Below are 21,703 nucleotides of genomic sequence, written 5' to 3' on the forward strand. Positions count from 1 at the left end.
TAAGTCGCACCCCCGAACAAACTATGGCTTATATCCGGAAAATACAGTACCTAGTTTTGCAGTAAAATTGCCAAAAAGCATCAGAAACGGTAGACAATGGTATTAAAACGCCATATACAGAATTTACTAGCAAAAAAGTTGATTTAGTGTCCAGTAGCACTTTAAATGAACCCAGGTTTGTGGTGTTTTCTGGTGTTGGAGCGAGCTGCTCGCACTGTGGCGGGTGTGACTGTCCTCTGAGGTGGTGCCATGTAACAGATGGGTTCTCACTTTCACACACGCTGCATGGGTCAGCCTCCACGTGAACTCAGCCTGATTAATATTCTCATCACGAGCTCCTCACGCGGTACAACAGAACATGGAACAGATATGAAAATGTCCAGGGACCGTGAGGTATTCCCCAGCCAAGTGACAGAGGTTTTACCGAGGACCTCCAGATGGGACGTGACCCGTTTTAACTCTGTCTTTATCTTGTCTTAAGTTTGTTCTACTCTCTGTGCTGCTTCCTCTTGCCCAGAAATAATAAAAAATAAGAGAAATAAATGTGTTTCTACCATGTTATACCCTTGAAGAAGTTTTAAATGTCATCCACGCATGTTTGAGTAATCTAGCGATCTCTCCCGGGTCCGATTCTTCATAATTATACAACAACAAGATACTAAACGATACACTGCAACTTCATAAAACTGGTGCAATGTGCAGTAGTTTTATTAGCGGGTGCACGCAGATTGTAACGTGATAGTGCTCTGAAGGGGGAGTGATTAGCGCAGGGAGCAAAGGCAGGGAACGTCAAAAATTTAAATGAAACTTATTAAACCTGTTAATATGTTGTTTTCGGCGAATATAACATTTTCAAAACAAAAAAAAGTAACATGGAGATCTGAAAATGTTACGTGTTAGCAATGAATACCCCATAATATACCATATTTTCCGGACTATAAGTCACACTTTTTTTTATATTTTGGGATGCGACTTATACTCAGATGCGATTTATATGTTAAATATATGTTTTTTTCTTCATTATTATGCATTTTTTGGCTGGTGCGGCTTATACTCCAGTGCAGTTTATACTCCAGAAAATACAGTAATCTGGTGCTGATAAGATTTAAAAAGTTATTGCAAAGTTCATAAATTTACTTTTCACTATATATAATACAAATAATCAACAATTTTAGTAAAGCGTCATCTTTTCTCACATGTAAACCAACCCAGGCCAAGCTTATAGTGCATATGGCAGGTTTTCATTTTTTTCTATTATGATCTGGTTTGGTGGGATAGTACCTATAGTAAATATTTATCATAATTTTACATTAATCAAGTGAGACTTTCTGGGGAAAAAAAATGCAGGGATAGTTTATAAAGAAGGCAGTTTAAACCTTCATTTATCATCATTTGCATTAGTTTAATCATAACTACTGTATTGTGCAAATTAGACAAGTTTGGCCTTATAGTTTATGAGTAAGGCTTTTATTGAGCTGTTTGACATAAACAGTAAACAAATGGATAAAGAAAAACTGTGTAGCATTAACACGCAACCTATACATCATTCTCACTCACTCACTGACCCTCTTCAGGTCAACACCTCTGACCTGTGCGCCATTTTTAAGCTCAATGGTAACTGTCTCGTGACTGAGTTTCATCAAAAAAACAAAGACAAATCCTCCACTGAAAGAGAAAACGCGCAGCTCTTCTGTAGTTCTTAGGCCGCTGTTGTTGGTTGTACGTTTTTGTCGCTGAAAAATGATAATAGATGCTACGTAAGAGAACTTAAATTACCTTTACCGATGTTATATCTTCTGCCCATGTCGAACCAGGAAGTAAAATTAAAAACTTCACCAGAATAAGACGAAAAAAATGCACAAAACTAGGCAACATTTTAAATATAACTACGCTAAGTATGTTTAAATGAAAAGTACTGATGAAGCAAACCAGACAACATCATGCACAATCATTCGAGATTGAGTTGATGATCACGAAACCGGAAAACTCTTAGCTGTACCTTGAAATTCTGTCCAAAAAAAGTAGCTTACACGATTGCCATCTTAAATAGCAGGGCTCTTTTTTAACCTAATGCATTCTGAAACACAGCGCTAATCTGTACAAAGTCTCGCTGTGCCCGTCATAAACAACATTCCCGCTGCTTCACTTCCTCACCTTTTTATGTTACCACGGAAACTGCTTGGCCAACCACCAGAGAGAGGCCGGAGCAGAAAGCATGTTGGCACGCCATGTGGACATAAATGAAACTAAATATTCTTCGCATCAAACAAACATTATAGCGGACTAGCGTGCTAACCTGACACACGGTTTGGCTAATAATCGGAGCACGTGGAGCACGTGAGCTGTTAGATAATGCTCACGTCTGCACCTTTATCATCACAAAGCAGTGGTGGAACGTAATGAAGTAAAAGTAGTAAAGTACAAATTTTAGGTATCGCTACTTAAATGACTTTTAGTGTGAATACTTTTATTTTGACTTCACTATATTTGAGAGACGGTACTTGTACTTTCTACTCCGCTATATTATTTAACTGGACTGAAATGTAAATTAAAAATTAAAGTATTTTTTATTACTCATCGAGACCTGCTGAAAAGCCTGAGTTTTTATTTATTTATTTCTTTTTTTTTTTTATCAAGTTCATAATTTGAGCGAACACAAATATATAAGTAGAAAAAAATACTTAGTTGAACAAAACTCAGCACAAATCTTTACCAAAATCAACACATTTGAAGTTTTATTACATCTCAAAATCTGTACAAAATACTTTTATTTTTTGCTCTTGAAGTACATTTCTAAATGGGTACTTTAGTCGATGTTTCCATGTGAAACTTTTACTTTTATTTGAGTGTGATTTTGTTTTGTTTTTTTGCTCCACTACCTGTACTTTTACTTCAGTACCAAATTGAGTACTTCTTCCACCACTGTCATGAAGGAAGAGTAACTATCCAAAATCTGATTAGTCTTACAGCCCCATTAAAGCCGCAGTATGCAACTTTTTAGCCATAAAACAGACTCTTCTTAATAAAACAGACTCTTCTTACTGTGAGTGTACTCGCATCTCCACAAATCTGACTCTTATTCAGCCTGCAGGAGGTGCCTTCTCCTGCCTGTTTCCATGGAAATGTTCTTCCTTTGTTCATAATCTTCCACAGTATGTTAAAAAAGTCATCTCTGTGTGGAATGTTACGAATTATGGTTTTCATTTGGTATTTCCATGGAATCATGCAGGTAACATGCCACATCCTGAAAGTTAATATTGTACCTTAAGGGAAAATAATGATGTGAATTTACAAATTGAATAGACCATGTAGTTTGCCATATCTAAGCTGTGTTATTGTGAGTTTATTTGATGAAGCAATTAAAAAAAATACTGTATGCAACATATTTTTCTTAGAGACCATTATTTAATTGTGCTGCCAAATACCCATAACTTGGTATCTAGTCAATTACCCCAGACATGCACCACAATATTAAGCCAACATAGAAGAATTTACTTGTTTATAAGCAAATGATGTTCATAACACATCTAATAATTGTTGTGTTCACTTTTGTGGGATACAGTGGTTCAGTGGTTAAAGCTTTAGCCAAACAACACAAAGGCTGCTGTAGTTGTGTTCCTCGACTTGATCATGTATGAATGTGATGTGTGTGTGTGTGATTGGTGGTGGTTTTGTAGACAACGGGCGTGTTCCAGTTTGCCAAATGCACCGTTCGAAGTACCCTTTGATGCACCGTTTGAAGTAACCTTTAATGCACTGTTTGAAGTATCGTTTCATGCACCATTTGAAGTACCATTTGATGCACGGTTCAAAGTACCCTTTGACGTACCGTTCGAAGTACCCTTTGATGCACGGTTCGAAGTACCCTTTGACATACCGTTCGAAGTACCCTTTGATGTATCGTTTGAAGTACCCATTGACGCACCGTTCGAAATATCCTTTGATGCACCATTTGAAGTATCCTTTGACGCACCATTCGAAGTACCCTTTCATGTACTGTTCGAAGTACCCTTTCACATACCATTCATCACTGCCTATAGACAAAAGAGTAGTCTTAAATAAGGACGAATATTAAAAATTACAATAGCTACACTAATATATGTGTAAGGGATAATTCCGCTAACTGTTTGGTAAGTTACACAGCTCTTACTCTAAACCCAAATTAACAGAACTTCACTAAGGTTGAGTCGCCTTTACTCAAATTTAAACAGTTTCATGTCACACTGTTAAACCAGTGCTTACATTTGAACATGTATTCCATAGTGCACTCCATTTATGTCTCTTTTTTACATAGGCAAGCTTTGGCTACGGTCGATCTCCATGGAAACACAGGTCACATTTTTGGCCGCATTCGTCGGGTGCGTGAAATGGGACAGCTTTTGTCACGCCGGAAGTTACGTAAGTCTTTAAATGCACCGCTCGAACTGTGCATTTAAGGGCACTTTGGCAAACTGGGACACGGCCTACACCAGGACAGCTGTGGTTGCATTATTATTAGCAAGTATTGAGTGAACAATGTAGTGCAGCGCTTTGAGACGCTTGTAAAACACATTATGAATGGAAGGCACTGCTATTGTTATTATCATGAGGCATTTGAGTCTTGCTAAGCCTTTTAACATCCACAGAATACATCATCTCGCTTTTATTCACATCTGTAGTCACCCTGAGTCTACAAGCAGTTACGTTTCAGCTTTTAAACGCTTTATGCAGTGTGTTATGGGCAATTGTCCTGATAATTCTAATAATGTGAACGTGGATGTGTTCATCATATCACCTCGAGCCCAGCAAAAAGTCGTTTTATAATGTATACTGCGGCCTTAATCTTTCTTGTCACTGCAGGTCCTAAAGCGCAAGGAGAATAGGATTATCAACCAAAAAAATAAAAAACAAAATAAAACAGTGTCCTCAACTGGCTTTGGGTGTCAACATAAACCTGTGGAAACTCAACTTGGTCGGCCAAAACTACTACTTTTCCACTTCAATTCAAAGGAGTCTGAACTCTAATCTCAAGTTGTCTGAAGTATTGACAGGTGTATTTTTGTACAGTATGCATATATGAAAATAGTGGATTCATACAAAAGCTGCAATATTAATTGGAATCTAATCAAAATCGCAATTTGAATGAATGCAATTAGCAAACCGCAAAGGCTACAACCATAATTTCCTCTAAAAATCTATCTAATTCTGCATAAAAACTGCTAACCACATAGTTTAGATGTGCACAAACATGTTCTGAAATATGGTTCTCATATTAGTTTGTCAGTTCATATTCTTCTGGATGCGTTTCAAATGTGAACTTTGGACAGAATCCTGTTTTTAAACCAAAAATCTAATTGCGGCGCTTGTCAGAAAAATCCCAAATCGTTCAGCTCCAGTTTATACAATATAACAATCCAAATACATTCATGGATGATTAAATATTCCATCAATTAATAAATTAATCCATGGTCTTGGAAAAATCTTGGAAAATGGGATGTTCAGGAAGTTGTACGGCGCGCGGTGTAGGTAGCAGTGTTTAGTGGAGTGGCAAATGTATTGAATTTTTCATAAGTTGAGGGACCAGTAATGGACAAAGAGTTAGGCTGGTGCGGTTTCAGGGAGGTGAGCCATGCAGCGTGTTTGCGGATTACGATGCATGATTTATGTTAGACTTTTACTTGCGCTTACATCATCTCTCTAAATACGTTCCAATGAAACTTTTTCTTCAACAGTGGGTCATGACTTTCAAATGTATTACCATTTTACATGAGAAAAGTTGAAGTATGGGGACAGCTAGGGATATTTTCAACCATAGACTGTTTGGTTCCAGTCAAATGAAGCTAATCGAGGCTAGCGGTTATAGCGGCGAATTTGGAGCGGAGTTCCACATTTGGAATTCCGATCACGCGTATCATAGCAACCACAGAGCCAATCCAGAGCGAGGCTGTTGAAGGTAACACCCCTTTCCACCCACACTGCTGGTTTTTAGCGCTTAGCAACACTGTCAATCAATCTTGTTGCTAACGCTAGCAGGAGCGAGCTTTGCAGGTGCATGATTTGTCTGTTATTAACATTAATATTTTGAATCATGGACAAAATGGCAAAATAAAAAGACCAGGATCATGTAGAGCGGCTTGATACAAACATTTTAAGACCAAAATGATGAGGCTCAATGCAGCAGTTACACAATATCGCTTGAAAGCTATTGGTCATTTTCCTCTTGGTTCTGATACTCATGGTTTAAGTTCCAGTTTAAGTTGTAATTAGACTGTTGTATTCTCACATATCACCACTAGATGCGACCTACATTAGTGCAGTTTGATAATGTGCCTGCTGTAGTCTGACAGAAGAAGACCAGAGAGCACAGGTGAGCCTATATAAACCTACATAAGGTAGCTTTAAAATGTTTTATGGCTATAATCATACCTCTTTATCATTCTCTGCTTCTCAACAAGTAGCAAATGTCCAAGCCAAAATATACTTAATCTTATTTTTACCACAAGAACATAAAAAAACATTCATAGTGGAACATTTTTGTAAACTTATGTCAATCAAATGATGCATGATAGATTTTCTTTAGGAACCAGGGGAAGGCCATGCTTCCAGTCCTTAGTTTACCGTCTGTAGTTGTGGATGTAGACGTGCAACTAGTAATTCAGCAGTTTTCTGGATACTCCATTTTATACACTGCCTGGCCAAAAAAAAAAAGTCGACATTTGCACATTTTAAATCTGAACATTCATCTAAAACAACTTAATAAAGGATGAAATGTCCGCTGACTTCCGAGTTAGAAAACTGTGGTGCCCAATGGGAGCTGACGTCGGCGTAAACATCATCACAAAAAAGAGCCGTAGATCCGTCTGCACCTCTGATGGACAGCTGCAAATCACACAAGCGAGTAGCGGATTTGTACCAAAATGACTACGAAATACTGCAGAATGCTACACTTATCGGTGGCGGGATTGATCGGCAATATGGCGTCTTGAAAATAAGCCATTAAAGATGGCTCAGACATGCACGAATCACTCCAAAAACGGCTTGAGAGACGGTAAACGAGAAGGGAAACCACTATAACTTGATTAAAAGCTCTGGAAAATCCATTTTGCATAATAGACCTGCTTTAAACTATACAAATCTCCTCTCAGTAAGACCCAAGTGATTTCACCCTTTGCTAACTTAAATCAGCACGGAAATGTGACAAAAACAACTCAATTGTGCCCGCAAATGAAAAACACCTCACGCATCGATTCATTTCACGTTACCATCGTGTAGTTTTAATGACTGTTTCAACGTTAGCTTAGCACGTATAGAAGTAATGGCTTAACTTGGGTTTGGAAGTTGTAAGTAATTTGTGAAAGTGAGAAAGAGACCCAACATCACTAAGCATAAATGTTTAATGTAGGAAACTTGGTCTATGAATTTTTAATCTCACGAAATGTCTGGAGGAGAGGTGTGTACTGTAGAATGGTAGTAGGATTGTACCGGGCTATGCAGTCTAACGTAAAGTAGCGAGATTTTGAATTTTTTATGGTTTCTTCCGTCGCTGAATTATTTTAAAGTGTGGAGGAAGTCTGCCTATGGACATATTGTGAGTTCCACTATGAAATGTTTTATGTTGTTTGGAGGGTATGGTGGAAGTAATCAGGTTTGAATAATGATACTTGAGGAGCTAAGGTGAAGACGGGCGAGGAACAAGTTTGACGATACCAGAGACAAAGCCGTTCTAACTTTTTCCTTTTAGCCTTTTAACCAATCAGAGTTCAAGCCTTCATATGCGTACACTGTCTCTGCCTTCTTTTATCCACACGTTTCAGCTAACCTGCAATATATTGTGATGCTTTTTGACGCAGTAAGGTCTTATTTGCTTGTCTAGCTGTGTCTAAATGAAATATAACTAAGACCTAAGAAAAACACGGCTAAGTTAGGATGAAATAATTTAAAAAATGACTAAAATCAGACTTTTTTGCATTTGAATAAAAAAGTAATAATACAAATTTAAATGTTTTTGATAGATGCAGAGCTTTAACATCATTGCGATATGTCAGTCGTCCAGGTCTGATCCACAGTAAAAGCCAAAGTTAAATCTGTCAACTGGACAAAAGTTGTAGAAGTGAAAACGTTTCACTGCTCATCCAAGACGCTTCTTCAGTTCTGGTCAGATCGCTGGCGGATACTGCCTTATATCTGTCTGAAGGGAGGAGAAAACATCCTTAATGGCCCTAATGGCTCACTCTATTGTTCTCTTTGTTTGCTTTGAAGATAGTGAGCTACAGATCTTACCCAGAGAAAAGAAATGGTTTGAGAGAGGAGTTAAAGAAGCTATTTTTGTTAGGAAAGAGAATCCTTCCTTGAAATGGGGGCATTAGACATCATCTATCTCTGATTTGTAACTCCATCCTCTGACCCAAAGCAAACAAAGGAAACATAGAGATCAATGGAACGAGACATTAGTGCCCTTAAAGCTGAATGCAGGAACGTTTAGGCTACAACTTTTTGTCCAGTTGACAGATTTAACTTTGGCTTTAAATGTAGTAAATCATTGCAATATTTAACATTTCTTGTGATATGAACTGTAGCAATATCGCAATAGATTGCGCAGCCCTATTCTTAACCAAACCCTTCCTTATTTTAACGTACATCGCTAACTTTGTGACTTCGCCTATTTTCTCTTTACGATATTTAATGAATCTTATTGTTGCTTCTTTTTGTTGAAAGTGGATTGACAAAACTCAGTTTTTTGGGCCATAAATGCAGTTATGTGGAACTACGTGGTTAGTGCTTGAAGTGCTTTCGAAGCTCCGCCGTTATTGTGATAAGATTGTGCGCCGTAGAACCATATTGTAAACAGTAGTAGTAAAGTTTCTGTACCATTTCTGTGTTAATTGAACTTTTCATTGGTGTGCACCCCACCATCCGTGTTATGTACCTATCTACTCCTCCATTTTCCCCTCATGCAACGCAACCAACTGCTTTACCATCCCATCCCCATTTCCGATTTGATTAATTTAAGCAACAAAACAGACAAAAAGTTAGGATCCTGGTCAGTGTAGTTCCAGTCAGTTGATTCTCAGCAGCAATTCAATTAGCGTAGCAAGCTATGTTGTTTGAAGCATTATACATTGGGGCCAAATCTTGCTTAATTAGGTCATTTTAAGCAGTAGTAACAGTAGTAGGAGTACATTTTCTATAGCATCAGTGAAGTTGGTGTGTATCCCAGTCATCCATGTTACCCCAACCCACCCCTCTGCTTTTCCGTCACCCCACGCTGCTATCCGCTTCACCATCTCAGAACGCCATTTCCGATTTTTACCATCTTGCTCAAGTATGACTCAGAAAGAGGTGTGTCAGTCCACCATTGGAACCAGCAACAGTGTGTCTATCCATGTCATTTCTTTAAATATATAATTTCCAATATTTACTTTTTTGTGTCGTGTCTGGTTTTCTTAATTTGCTCTGCTGCACGTCTGGAATTTCCATAAATTTGTCGACTTGTTTTATCTCTATGTTTGTCTTCCGAGCAGCAGAGCGTGTAGGAATTCCAGTTGTTTTTGGATTGTTTAACCCTTTCTGTTTGCAGTTTCTTTCATAGGCTCAGTGCTTGCTGGAATTCTAAATTGTTTCGTGGTTAATATGAAGCTGGGCATGTTTCATTCCGGGCAGGCACTGAGTTTCAAGGTTTACAAGTGAACATTACAGTGAAGGTCTGGGGCATAAAAGTAGCAGCAACTATTTCCTGGTCAGAATCGTGAATGTGAATACGCTCAGTTTATCAGACACCTGTTCCTCTGGCTCGTATTGATGAATGGAATATGTTTGTAACACTTAAATTAGCTCTGTAAAGCATGAAAAAAGACTCAATTCAAAATTATCAAATCATTTATTAAGAACGATTCAGGCTTAGACACCTACTAAAGTGTTTCATGCTTTATTAAGGCTAATTAAGGTGTAGTCATCCAAAAGTGGTACTTCTACTGCCATTGAACTGAATTTAACATGGGTGGGCGTTTTAGCCTGAGCAGATGACAAACTAATGGGGACAAAACTATTTTTAAAAAGAATAATAATAATTGCTGATCATACTTTTTCAGCTCTAGTGTTGCCATACTAAAATTCAAAAATTAATAGGAAAGAAAAAGCTTGATATTTATTTTGAAACCAGAATGATAATAAAAAAGTCATTTTCAACAAATAATAGTTGCAATAAATGTAATAGTAATTAATGATAATATTACCATGTGCTATACTAGTTACATTGGTTCTGATATCGATGGAGACCATTCTAAAACTACTCAGGAAAGCTCTAATTTCTTCTATTTAAGTGTTTTGTTTTTTGTTTGTTTTTTGTTTTTTTAGTATTGATTTTAAATGTTTTCTAAAAGAGTGTCTGCTTCAATTTGAGTTTTATTTTGATTCGTATCTGGGTATGAATGTTTTGACAACCTCGTCACTTATAAATAGAAAGGGAACTTTAGATTTAAATGTTGAAAAACGATTAACCCGTATTGAACATTGACTACTGAAAGGGAATCCAGTAAGAGTTTGAGTTTGAAACCAGCGTAAGACAAACACTGCTGCTACTTTTAACCCCAAAACCTTTTTATGTTCATTTTTATCATTTATATGTTTTCCCTTCATATTCACATCCATTCCAAATCCCATTCTCCATCCGCTGTCTGTCCAGTTCTGATGCAACTTCATAAATCTAAGAGGACAATATCCGCGCTTGCATCGCTCAGTCTCGTGTTGTGGATTGTCTTTGTTGGGCCCTTGTGATATTTGGCATTTTGTACTTTTGTAGAGACTTTCCACCTCACAGTTCACCACAGACACATCCAAACTGTTCCGGAGCCATGTTGTTATTCCTTACATACCCAATTCTAGACCTGTGCGCACCTTGACGGTCACAGGGTATCCATAGTGCTGTGTTGTGTGACGTATGCATCGAGGTACAAGACAAGGTTGCCCCTTTGTCACTCTGTATTTCCCAACAAAGACCGCCTCGGAAATGTATTTTAGCCATATGTTTTTGAGAGTGGACATGTGCAAAAGCAACCACCCTAAGCCAAATCCTTAATGTTCATATATATAGGGTTTAAAAGACGGTGAGAAAAGGTAAGTAGCATGTCGGAACATTAAGGATGTAAAGGTCACGGGGTTGTTTTTGGACAGGGAACTTCTGTGTTTTTATGTGGCTAACGTTCTGTTCTTCTTAGCGGGACATCAGGCAGATTTCAGAATTGGGTGGTGCTGGGTTAGAGTTGACGTCATTACAGATGGAACTACAAAAGTTCTAGGGTGTAGTCAAAAATACAAATTATCAGGTTCAACATTTGTGAATTTAAGTACAATGTAATCAACAGGAAACTGGCTCTCAACCCCCATCTGGGATTATGACATTATGACATTTTAGCATCTGAAAATCACCAATTGGATCCTGAAACTGGGCAATTTTTGGAGGTTTAACCATTTAAGCTTATATGTGTATAGTGTATAAATGTATTGAATTCAACTAAATCTCTGAACACCTTGGGTTAGACGACACCCGCACTGACAACAACAGTGGAGAATAGATGTGAAAATGTCTGATTAGCAGCAAGCCTAATAGCAGCTAAATGCTAATAGGTGCATGGAGAAATTAAAGGGAACAAAATCTTTATTGAGCTTTTAACCTTGTACTAACTGTTCCCTCATTACTAGTGTAGACAAACTTGAAACACGACAAGACTCCCAAGTGATAAGTGTGTGATTCTAAAATGTCACTTGGCTAATTTTCAAAAATAAATCATGAACAAAATGTAAAATGATGATTTGTTTATATTAGGGGTGCCCAAACTCTTTTCACCAAAGATTCAACACGGAGGGCCAGTGGTCAATACAGTGGATAATTCAGATGACTTGATACTTTAAATAAGTCTTGAAATATTAATATTAGGTCTATATGACAATGCAGTGTGATGATATTTAGGTTATATTGGTAGTATTACTCAAATTTGCCATAAAAAGTGTTGATTTTGATCAATTGGGCCAGGTTAACTGAAGGTCATAGGGCCATTAAAAATTGATCCGAGGGCCGCATTTGGCACCTGGGCCCTAGTTTGGACACCCCTACTTTATATTATAGTTTAATTCTAAATATTTAAATGCAGAATATGTCTATATGGCGCCTGGCAATTGTTGTAAAATAAATAGGTATCGTTGACATGGCATTAACATTTGTGAAAAACCTTTTGCAAAAAAATAATAATAATCCCCAAAGGTATACCGTACACCTATAAGTGCTATCAATAGAGTGATGAATGGGAGCACCCGATAAGATTGATTCAACGACCCAAAAGAAGCCTGCCTGAATGTCCCTGGAAATGTGTTTCAGAAATGAGGTCATGACCTGCAGGATTTCACAGGTGGTGTCCTGCTTTTTTTCCCCCCAAACATCAATATGTATCTTTACAGTGCGCTCTGAAAGGAGAGGAGGCTACACCTGCCACTTCAAAGCACGGAAACTAGCGAGAGGAAATGCGCTTGACATTTTTATTTTTCAATCACTGCAATGCTTTCAGTTGAATATATATATATATATATATATATATATATATATATATATATAAGGTGTTCCAAAACTGATAACCTTTAGTGATGCATTCAATAAAATATTTTTATTACTACTTTTTTTATATGTAAATAATGATCTAATTTGTACAAAAAACCTTAAAAGAAAAAGGTTTGTTTCATGGCATAGGCAAGCTGTGCAGTAGCTTATGCAAACCACTTCAACGTATGTTCACGTCTTCGGCTCTAGTTTGTAAGAGCTGAGATGTAGCAAGAACAATGGACACCAGTAATTGTAGTAAATAGTTAAAAAAAACCAACACAACAATGGACAATGCATTTGCAATTACAATAAGGGCCCAGACGCGTCCCTTAGGAATTGTTCTTTTGAAAATTGTTGCCTGGCGAATTCAATCAGTGCTCGAGTCAGTAAGTCAAAGGAAATAGTCAAGTCAGGGAATGTATCCAGAGTAGGTTCTCGTTGGTACCAATGACACAATCCTACCAAAAGATCCGTTGTATGGGGTGGTAGAGGCTCACAATTCGGCTGGGACGCTCGCCATCAATGGATCTCGTCAACCTTGGACACCAAGGCTGAGTATCACTTTTCCGCAAAGTCAAAAAACCTGACCAAGATCAGCAAATTAAAAGTGGTTCTTCAGTGGCTCTCTCGCCTCTTTTTCTTTCTTTTCAACCAACACGTGAGACAAAATGCAAAAGTTAAGCTATCTGCGCTTGTTCATACTACTTCCAGTTTCTCGTCAAAATAAACTTCCGTTTTTCAAAATAAAACTACTTATGTATAACGTGAAATTAAAAAATTTCACAACAATTAAAACATTATCTGATTCTAAGCAGGCGGGTTACACTTAGGGCCCCATCAACCTCTAAAGTGCCAGCAAAACTGAATTTTATGTGATAATAAGATTGTTTTTAAATAAATAAATAAATTGCAGTCAATAAAAATGTCATATCACTACTAAAAAAAAACCAAAAAACCTTATGGATTTATTTATTTTTATTAATATTTATTTTAATTATCAAGAAATAGTTTGTAGTATAAATGTGGGAGATTTTAAGTAATGAATTGGCGAATTACAAGCCCTTGAAAGCATCTCTCACTATAAAGCTTGAAACCTCCCTGAAAAAGATGTAAATACTTTTAACCAACGTGACTCGATGCCAAATTGAATACAAATGAAATTCACACTCTCATTAAAAAGTGCTTCAATTCCTCTCCAGAGTTTAAAAGAGCAAGTAATTTAACTTCCACTCTCACCTCCTATACCTGGGTGTCTCTGGAGATGAGAAAAAACGCAGTGAAAATGTGTTTTTCTTTGCCCTGCTTCATCCCAAATCTCTTGTTCCTTCTCGCCCTTTCTCCTCCATCTATATTAATGAGAGCTTTTTTTTTTTTGTAACAACTTCTACAAATGAGGCGAAAACTTTGGCTTTCCAACCCCCAAACCCTCTGAGCACAAAACATAGAACCGCATTTAGATGAAGGATGACACAGGGAGGAGGCGGAACAAAGACAACGATGTTCTTTGGAGTTGTGCACCTGCAAAATAGTAAGTAGAACGGTGTAAAAATAATGTTTGCTCATCCGCTGAAGATAAAGGAGCTTGTAAAGGTATATATCAGAACTCCCCGTGAATGGGACAAGCTGTTGCTACGTCCCTTTAGGGCAAGACCTTTAAGGAACACACATTACGCAAAATTTACTTTCGTTGAGCTTTTAACCGTGTAATGTTGTTTTCCGTCGTAAAAAATATACCTGGAGTTGTAGTTTTGCTTCATTCACGCTTATTTTATGAATCTATTAACGCAAAATTGTCTTCTGTGAGCGCTAAAAAAAAATGCTTTGTTTGCATTTTGCCTGTTTGGTCGCATCATAGGCAAGAATCCAATGCAGTTTTAAAGCCCATAAGTGATTTCCTGGACTTGCAATCATGAAGGACAAGAATTTAACTTGTTTACTTTCACATCATTTTTTAGCTTTATTGTCTAAACGCCTCATTGGAAACCGGTTTGTAAAGTATATATTACAAATGTACACGTTATTTTAAGTTAGAAAATGTGAAATACTGATCCCAAGGTGCCTGTTTTTCGAAAAGGGAAGAAGAAAGTGTTTTTTAAGGCTTAGCCAGACTTGCTGAAGATGTCCTTACACCTGTTTTATCACCGTCTACTCTCAGGGCTACGAGAAGAAATGGTGAGTCTATAAACATCCAGCGTGAAAGAGGAAGGCTCCCTATGAAGTCGAAATTTATATTCTAAAGGTGCACTGTGCAACTTTTTGGTTTGCTCAAAAATACAGTTAAAAATGCATCTTTACTGTTAGCATGGTCGCCTGTCAACAGATCTGACTGATAATTGTCTTGGTGGTGCCATGTGTTTGTTAGCCCACCTTTAAAGTAATTCATTATTTTGATCTTTTAATATTTTGATAAAGATTTTAATATATGCAAATGGACTAAAGGAACAAAACACAGCTCCAGATATGTTTTGGACGAGGAAATAATGTTTTAGCAATTAGCTAAAAGCTTTACAAATGTCTGCATGATATTAAAAAGAGCTTTAATTGTCCAGAATTGCCCCCAAAATATAAAAAAAAAATAGATAAGAGACACACAAGTCAGTCATAAATACTGTTATATTTGCATTATACTCTTGCATATATTCACCTCCGGAGCATAGTTACCGGGTTCTTTTTACCTTTAACCCCAAACCAAACAGGCCAAAGTAACAATAAAACTGCGATTTACCATTAAAGTCCCAATACAAAGTGAGAAATCCAAACATTTGTAACCCCAGCGACCTCCGAAACTGTCCTGCATTGACGCACTGTGCCCTCGCGGCTCAGTTCATTTGAAGAGCCAAACCTTCGCGCTCCAGAAATCCTATTACTTCCATTTTGGGGCACGCACATCTCTGCAGGAGGTCAGAACCAGTCAAAAAAACGACCCACAGTTCAAGCTGCAAGTCCAGACCCTGCCAGCAGTATCAATAACTATCAGCAGGTGCGATTGTAGCTCTCCACCGCGATGACCCTGAACACAAATATATGATCATTAAACAGAGCTGCAGAGAACAAGGCTCAGCAACTGTTTAAGGAAGAAAAAAACATTATAAGGAATTGTTATAATCAGTTTTAAACCCGCAGACAGTGGGGCGGGGAAAGCAATAAGGTTAAAAACAGTCGCCGCTAGCCTGAAGTAAGAGATTCTTTCTTTACAGTGAAGGAAATTTGAGATGTGTGAAATATCCAGTACAAGGTTAACAAAGAGTATCAATGGCTGCGGTTACAAGCTCACCAAAATCTGATTAATATTTGATTTTTAGACTTTTTAAACGACTTTAATGACAAACTGCACAATCTGATTTGAGTAATCACAGGGGCCATGATCATGATTCACTTGTAAATAAAGTTGTCTTGCCTTAAAAGCTCATAAAAGTAAATTTTGCAGAATGTGTCACTTCCTCAGATATTGTAGTATCGATTAATGTCTGATTTTCAATACTTTTGGCAACCCTATTAAGGAGCAGTATTACAATTGTTACCAGTAATAGTGAATTATCAAATTTGCCTTGTATCTATGAACACAGATCACTAGGATTGATTAATGATTGGCTGCAGGTGTTAGACTTTAGGTAGTGTCCTTTCAGATCAGAGAGAGTCATTTCAGGTTTAAACCTGATGGATTTCAGCATTGAAATTGGTGTTGTGGAATTTCTAATAGTAAAACCTTAAAAACATATTAAATCAATAGAGAAGTTGTCTTAAATCAAAAAGTCATATTTATTAAATCAGTTGTGCAGAATCGTCAAAGAGCTGTTGTCCCTGATCGTGTCGTCTCAATCAAACCCAATCAATCAAACTTTATTTCTATAGCACCTTCCAACAACCAAAGCTGCCAAAAGTGCTGTACAACATTAAAAACACGATTAAAAACAATAAACATCATACAAATCAACAGAGCACATTACACCAGTAAAATAAAGAAAGTGTCACAGGGCTAAGTGTTAAAAGCCACTCAGCTACAAATGAAAATACAAACAGTGTATTTATATCATCAAAATAATCATACCAGTCTTAATCCAAGTGACTTCCGGCTGTTGGACACATTGTCTTGTACTAACAAACAAGAGATATGTCCGTGCGTAACAACAGATAGTCACGAAATCATGAAAGTTAGGTCAAAGAGATAGATAATATTACATATCAATACATGTAAAGATTTAGGAAACAGGTCAAACAGATAGATGATAATACATATGAATACAAGTAAAGATTTAGGGCAAAGAATGTCCTAACACTAGCAAACCCAAATGCGAGACTCGTGTGAGGCTCATTCTGCTTTTTTATTGGATAATCATCTTGCGAACCAAAGCACCAAATTATAACTGGAACAACTTGACCATTGTAGTTAAGAATTGGTATTGTCACGATTCTGAAATTGCAGATTTGATTTCGATACTCAATAAGGAATTGACTTAATAGATGATGCTGATTACAAAACCGCAATGAAGATAAAAGTGCTTTTTTTTTAGTAATAGTAAAATAGTCATTTCCAACATAAAGTAGTCATTTCTTTATATTACCATGATACCTTCTAGTTGTAATAAAGGTTAAATTCTTACTAAAACTGTTCATAAAAGCTCAAATTTGTCTGTTAAAAATAATTTTTCCAGTATCGATACCTGCTCAAATAAGTATTCACTCTCGATATTAGTTGTAGCATCGATTAACATCTGATTTCCGATACTTTTGACAACCATATTAAGCATCAGTGTCACAATTTTTACCAGTAATATTCGATTTTCACAAATTTACCTTGTATCTAGCAGCACAGATAAGCCACGTTTATGAAATCCAACATCTAAAATCTAAATCTGTCCCTTTAATCATCAAAATAATGAAAAATCCATGACCTGAAAACCTTCCAAGTTGTTCCACTTCGCAACAGTTTCCACCAGTAGCTCGCGCTGCACCTGCTCGGGTTCGCTACCAGAGGCTCCCCTCCGTTTGCATCTGCAGGTGTATATATAACCACAGACATATATTATTCGTTATATTTATACACTGAAGTTCCTCTTGCTTACTCAGCTGCACCTGTCTCCCGCGCTGATGTATGAGCGGGCTTTCTCCGAGGCAAAAAAGGGAAATCCGATTCAAACACCTACTATATCTTGTAGCGGACCAAGCTAAACCCATGGGGGGAGCTCGCTAGCATTGCGCAGCTGCACTATTGGGTTAATTGGGCGAGAGACAGCACCCAAAGGACCGTGGTTGATGATCGGATAAGGTGTAGCCTCCTCCGAAAGCAGAGCCTGTCCGTCCTGCTCTTATTGGGTGGAGGAACGGGTGAAGAATCGAAGTGATGGATGAGTATAGCTTTTTTTTTTGTGGATTTTATGGTAAAAAAAAAAAAAAAAGATAAGGAGAGAATGGGGCTGCTGGTTATTCGAAGAAAAAGCGGGATAGTGGACTCCAGGCAGTGGGGAAGGAGTTAGTTTATCTCCGAGAAGATCTACTCGAATGGAAAGTCATTTAGACAAGTAGATCCAAGAGCTTTGAAGTTGATTAATAGGCTTTGAAGACCACGGGGTACGGAACACTGTTTGGGACATATGAAGTGGAAAAAAAAAAAAAAAAAAAAAAAAAGACAATATGCTAAGCTACACGGAACAGACACAGTTGTGGAATCCAGTTTTAATTCTACATTTTGTAATGAAATTGGAAATATTAAATGTGAATATAAACTTAAAGGTACAGTGTGTAACTTTCTAGAGGTCGTATGTCACCTACAGGATTCCATGGACATACAGTAAAAGGGTAAAATCATACTTCAGAAACATTTTAAATTGATATAAATAAGTTTTATTCCGTAATGTGGAAAAGTTATCATCAAGAGAATATAATTTGCATGGAAAACAGTAAGAGCGCCTCCTCCAGGTCAAGTAAGAGTAAGGTTTGTGTAGATGCAAGCCCACTCTAGTTAGGACATATGTTTTTAGTGCGAGAAGAATAACAAAAAAACAAACAAAAAAACCAACAACAAACAAACATGCTTTTACTTTAGTCAATTTGTTGGGTAAAAAGTTACGCACTGTGGCTTTAAAGCTTGCTAACTCAACAGTGTGATCCACGACCAACAATTGCAGTTACGTTTTAACCTTCAAAAATATTTAATTGAATGCTACTGAATTAAATTATGTTGTAAATTGACGAGTGATTCCACAAAATACTTAAAAGTCTTGGATTAAAATACAAATTAGAGATTTTACAGTAAAGTGTTGGACTATTTATTTTACATTTTAGTCTATATTTATACTGTAATTCTATATCAAACGCTCACATAATATTTTTTTATCACAGAAATATCATAAAAATGTCATAGAAAAAACTTTGTGAATAATTGTCTGGTCTCTCTTTTTCTTTGCCCAAAAGCAGCAGCCCCAATCTGTCCCTTAATGATGTTTTTGTTGTATAAAAGCAACATTACCTGCACTTTTTATGCTAATACTGTCAATATACAGCCAGAACGGTGCTTAAAATTCAACTACATAATGAATCTGAGGCATCGTGAACGTCAGCGTAATGTTGCTTGCGTTTACGTTTCCATGGTAACCTCTTTTTGTCCAATAACCACTATTCCTCCACAGTGCCCTCTAGCAGCCACCGTTTCTAACCAGCAAATATCCCGCTTATCCTTTCGCCCTATCTCACTTTTGTGACCGCCCCCTGCCCCGCCCCCTTCATCCTCCTCCTCCTCCTCCTCCTTTATCCCCGCCCCCATTCCCCCCCGTGCTCCTCCCACTTTTCACAGAAGCTCAGAGCAAGCCGTACTACTCGGACTACTCCCCGACGCGCCTGCTGATCCATAAGATGTGCACGAGCCACTACCTGGACCTGTTCATCACCATCGTCATCGGCCTCAACGTGATCACAATGTCCATGGAGCACTACCAGCAACCGATGGTGAGTCGAGAGATCAAAGTCCAAAAAAAAAAAAGTACAAACCACCATCATCACTCTTATTACAACTGTAAATTTACTATAAGCCGCTACTTTTCCCCCCGCTTTGAACCCTGCGGCCTATACAACGGTGCAGCTAATTTATAGATTTTTACAGGCTAACGGCCACCAGGGGGCAATATCTACCAGTAAATGCAAAAGTGAGACAGACGTGGGGAAAGATTACGTGCTGAAGAATACACATGTTTTGATTTTGAGCTGTCATTTTGCACCTCATGCACAAAGCCTCATCATGAAAAAAAACACACGAAAAAATGAATATGATGCGGGTTTTAAGTTGAAGGCAATGGACTTGGCGTCAAAGAAGGAAATAGAGCCAATGCACGTAAGTTTGGCATTAATGAATCGATGCGTTGGAGGCGGCAGCGGGAAGAACTTGTCAGTATAAAAAGACGACAAAAACGTTCAAAGAAAATAAAAGCAGATGGCCCATGTTGGTGCTGTTTTATTTTCTAAACTTGCAGGTATGTTCATCCCGTGTTGAAGGCGTGTTGGTGGCGTACTGACGATTTTTAGACAGTTTAAAAAAAGCTTGTCTTAAATAAAAAAAAAAAAAAAAAAAAACCTTTTGTGTTCCATCTTTCTGTGTAAATATCTCCTGTTAAAACATAAAAACCTGCGGCTTATATTCAGGTACGGCTTATATATGTACAAAAACTTAAATTTAGCTGGTGCGGCCTATATTCAGGTGCGTTTTATAGTAGAAAATTTATGGAATATTACTTTAAGCTTACGGGTTCAAAAAACATAGAAAAGCAACCCCTTTTTCAACGGTCTATTAAAAACTTTGCTGTAACACAATATTCCTAGAACCTTAATCTTAAATCCATTAAAACTCAATTTAGTCCAAGTAAACGGTTTATTCTTGGTTTAATCCTGGTCTAGACCTGGTTCCTACTATAATCCCAGTAATTTTAAACTTTAGAATCTGCAGTTAAGAATGTTGAAATGGACATAAAACCAACCATGACACATACTGGTCGCCATGAACGTCACATATTACGTCACAAATGTTACTTTTTAAAAAACTTTTTTCATTGAACCGTGTTATAATGTTGTCTCCTCTTCAAAACTATACCTGGAGTTGTATTTTCGTTTCATTCACGCTTGTTTCAATAATCCACTAATCCAAAATCATCTTCTCTTAAATGCTCTGTTTGCATTTTCCTGGATTGTTGCGTCATAGGTAAAAATCTAAATTCTGCAAAGTTTTTAAGTCCATAAACCATCACTGGACTCATTCTTTGGTCAAATTTTGCTCACAACGAACTCATGGCTCAATTAGCATACCATTGTTCTTTAAAGTTAGCTGCTAGCCTTGGACACGTGAATAAACTGTCTGGTTTTGTGACTAAAACTGCTCCGTCTGACCTTGCCTTAAAGGTGTCACACTAATAAATAAACATCAATAATGGCTTTAAAACGCACGCACTAAAATAGCTTTGGAACATTAGGTTTACGGCCCAGGTCGACTTAAAAATACAGTCCGGTGAGCAAGCTGCCAATAACAATAAACTGCAAAGAGGAAAATCGCTCACAATGAGACATAACAACAGTGAGGGAAAATGAAAGTTGTATATCATATGGACCCTTTTAAAATGTGTTAACAAAAACATTATAAAGTCTGGAATGGAGAAAGTGAAGAGGAACAAGGGGTTTGGCAAATTAGTGACATCAAGAATCCAAAGAGTTTAAAGACATGTACAATTGTGTTTTGCATTGTTATTTAAAGCGCCCATGTGTGTTTTGTTTCATTCACACATGTTTAACACACACATCCAGCAAAGTTAGGCTCTGTTCCACCTTGTGATGTCACCATGTGGTGATACAGGAAGTGCTCCACTGTGTTTTTAAACTCCATACACCTTCAAAAGAATCATTTGGATGATTTCAGCTCTGGAATTGCCGATCTTTACCGAACAAAAAGGTAAAAGGAGCTGTTAACTTGAAAACTACCATTTCATGACATCACAAGGTGGAACAGAGCATTTTGAACTTTAGAGATGTAGACAGACTAATAATAAAGGGTTACTCAGACACATGTGAATGAAACAAAACACACAACTTATAACATGGCTTTTGCATCATATAGGACCTTTAATAGGCGATTATTAGAAACGCTAAAGGCTAAAGGCT

The 21,703-nt window shown here is 37.4% G+C and overlaps 1 protein-coding gene across 2 annotated transcripts in view; it reads left to right on the plus strand.

Moving 5' to 3' along the window:
- cacna1g (calcium channel, voltage-dependent, T type, alpha 1G subunit) overlaps positions 1–21,703 on the plus strand; it is a 313,071-nt gene that overhangs the window by 251,152 nt on the left and 40,216 nt on the right. Inside the window, exon 25 of one of the 2 annotated variants that reach the window (XM_055229674.1) lies at positions 19,359–19,510. In XM_055229674.1, coding sequence (XP_055085649.1) covers positions 19,359–19,510 — 152 coding nt within the window. The remainder of the gene's footprint in view (positions 1–19,358; positions 19,511–21,703) is intronic. The other variant, XM_055229673.1, reaches the window with a different exon arrangement.

Source organism: Periophthalmus magnuspinnatus, chromosome 19 (genome assembly GCF_009829125.3).
Source record: "Periophthalmus magnuspinnatus isolate fPerMag1 chromosome 19, fPerMag1.2.pri, whole genome shotgun sequence".
Classification (NCBI taxonomy): Eukaryota; Metazoa; Chordata; class Actinopteri; order Gobiiformes; family Gobiidae; genus Periophthalmus; species Periophthalmus magnuspinnatus.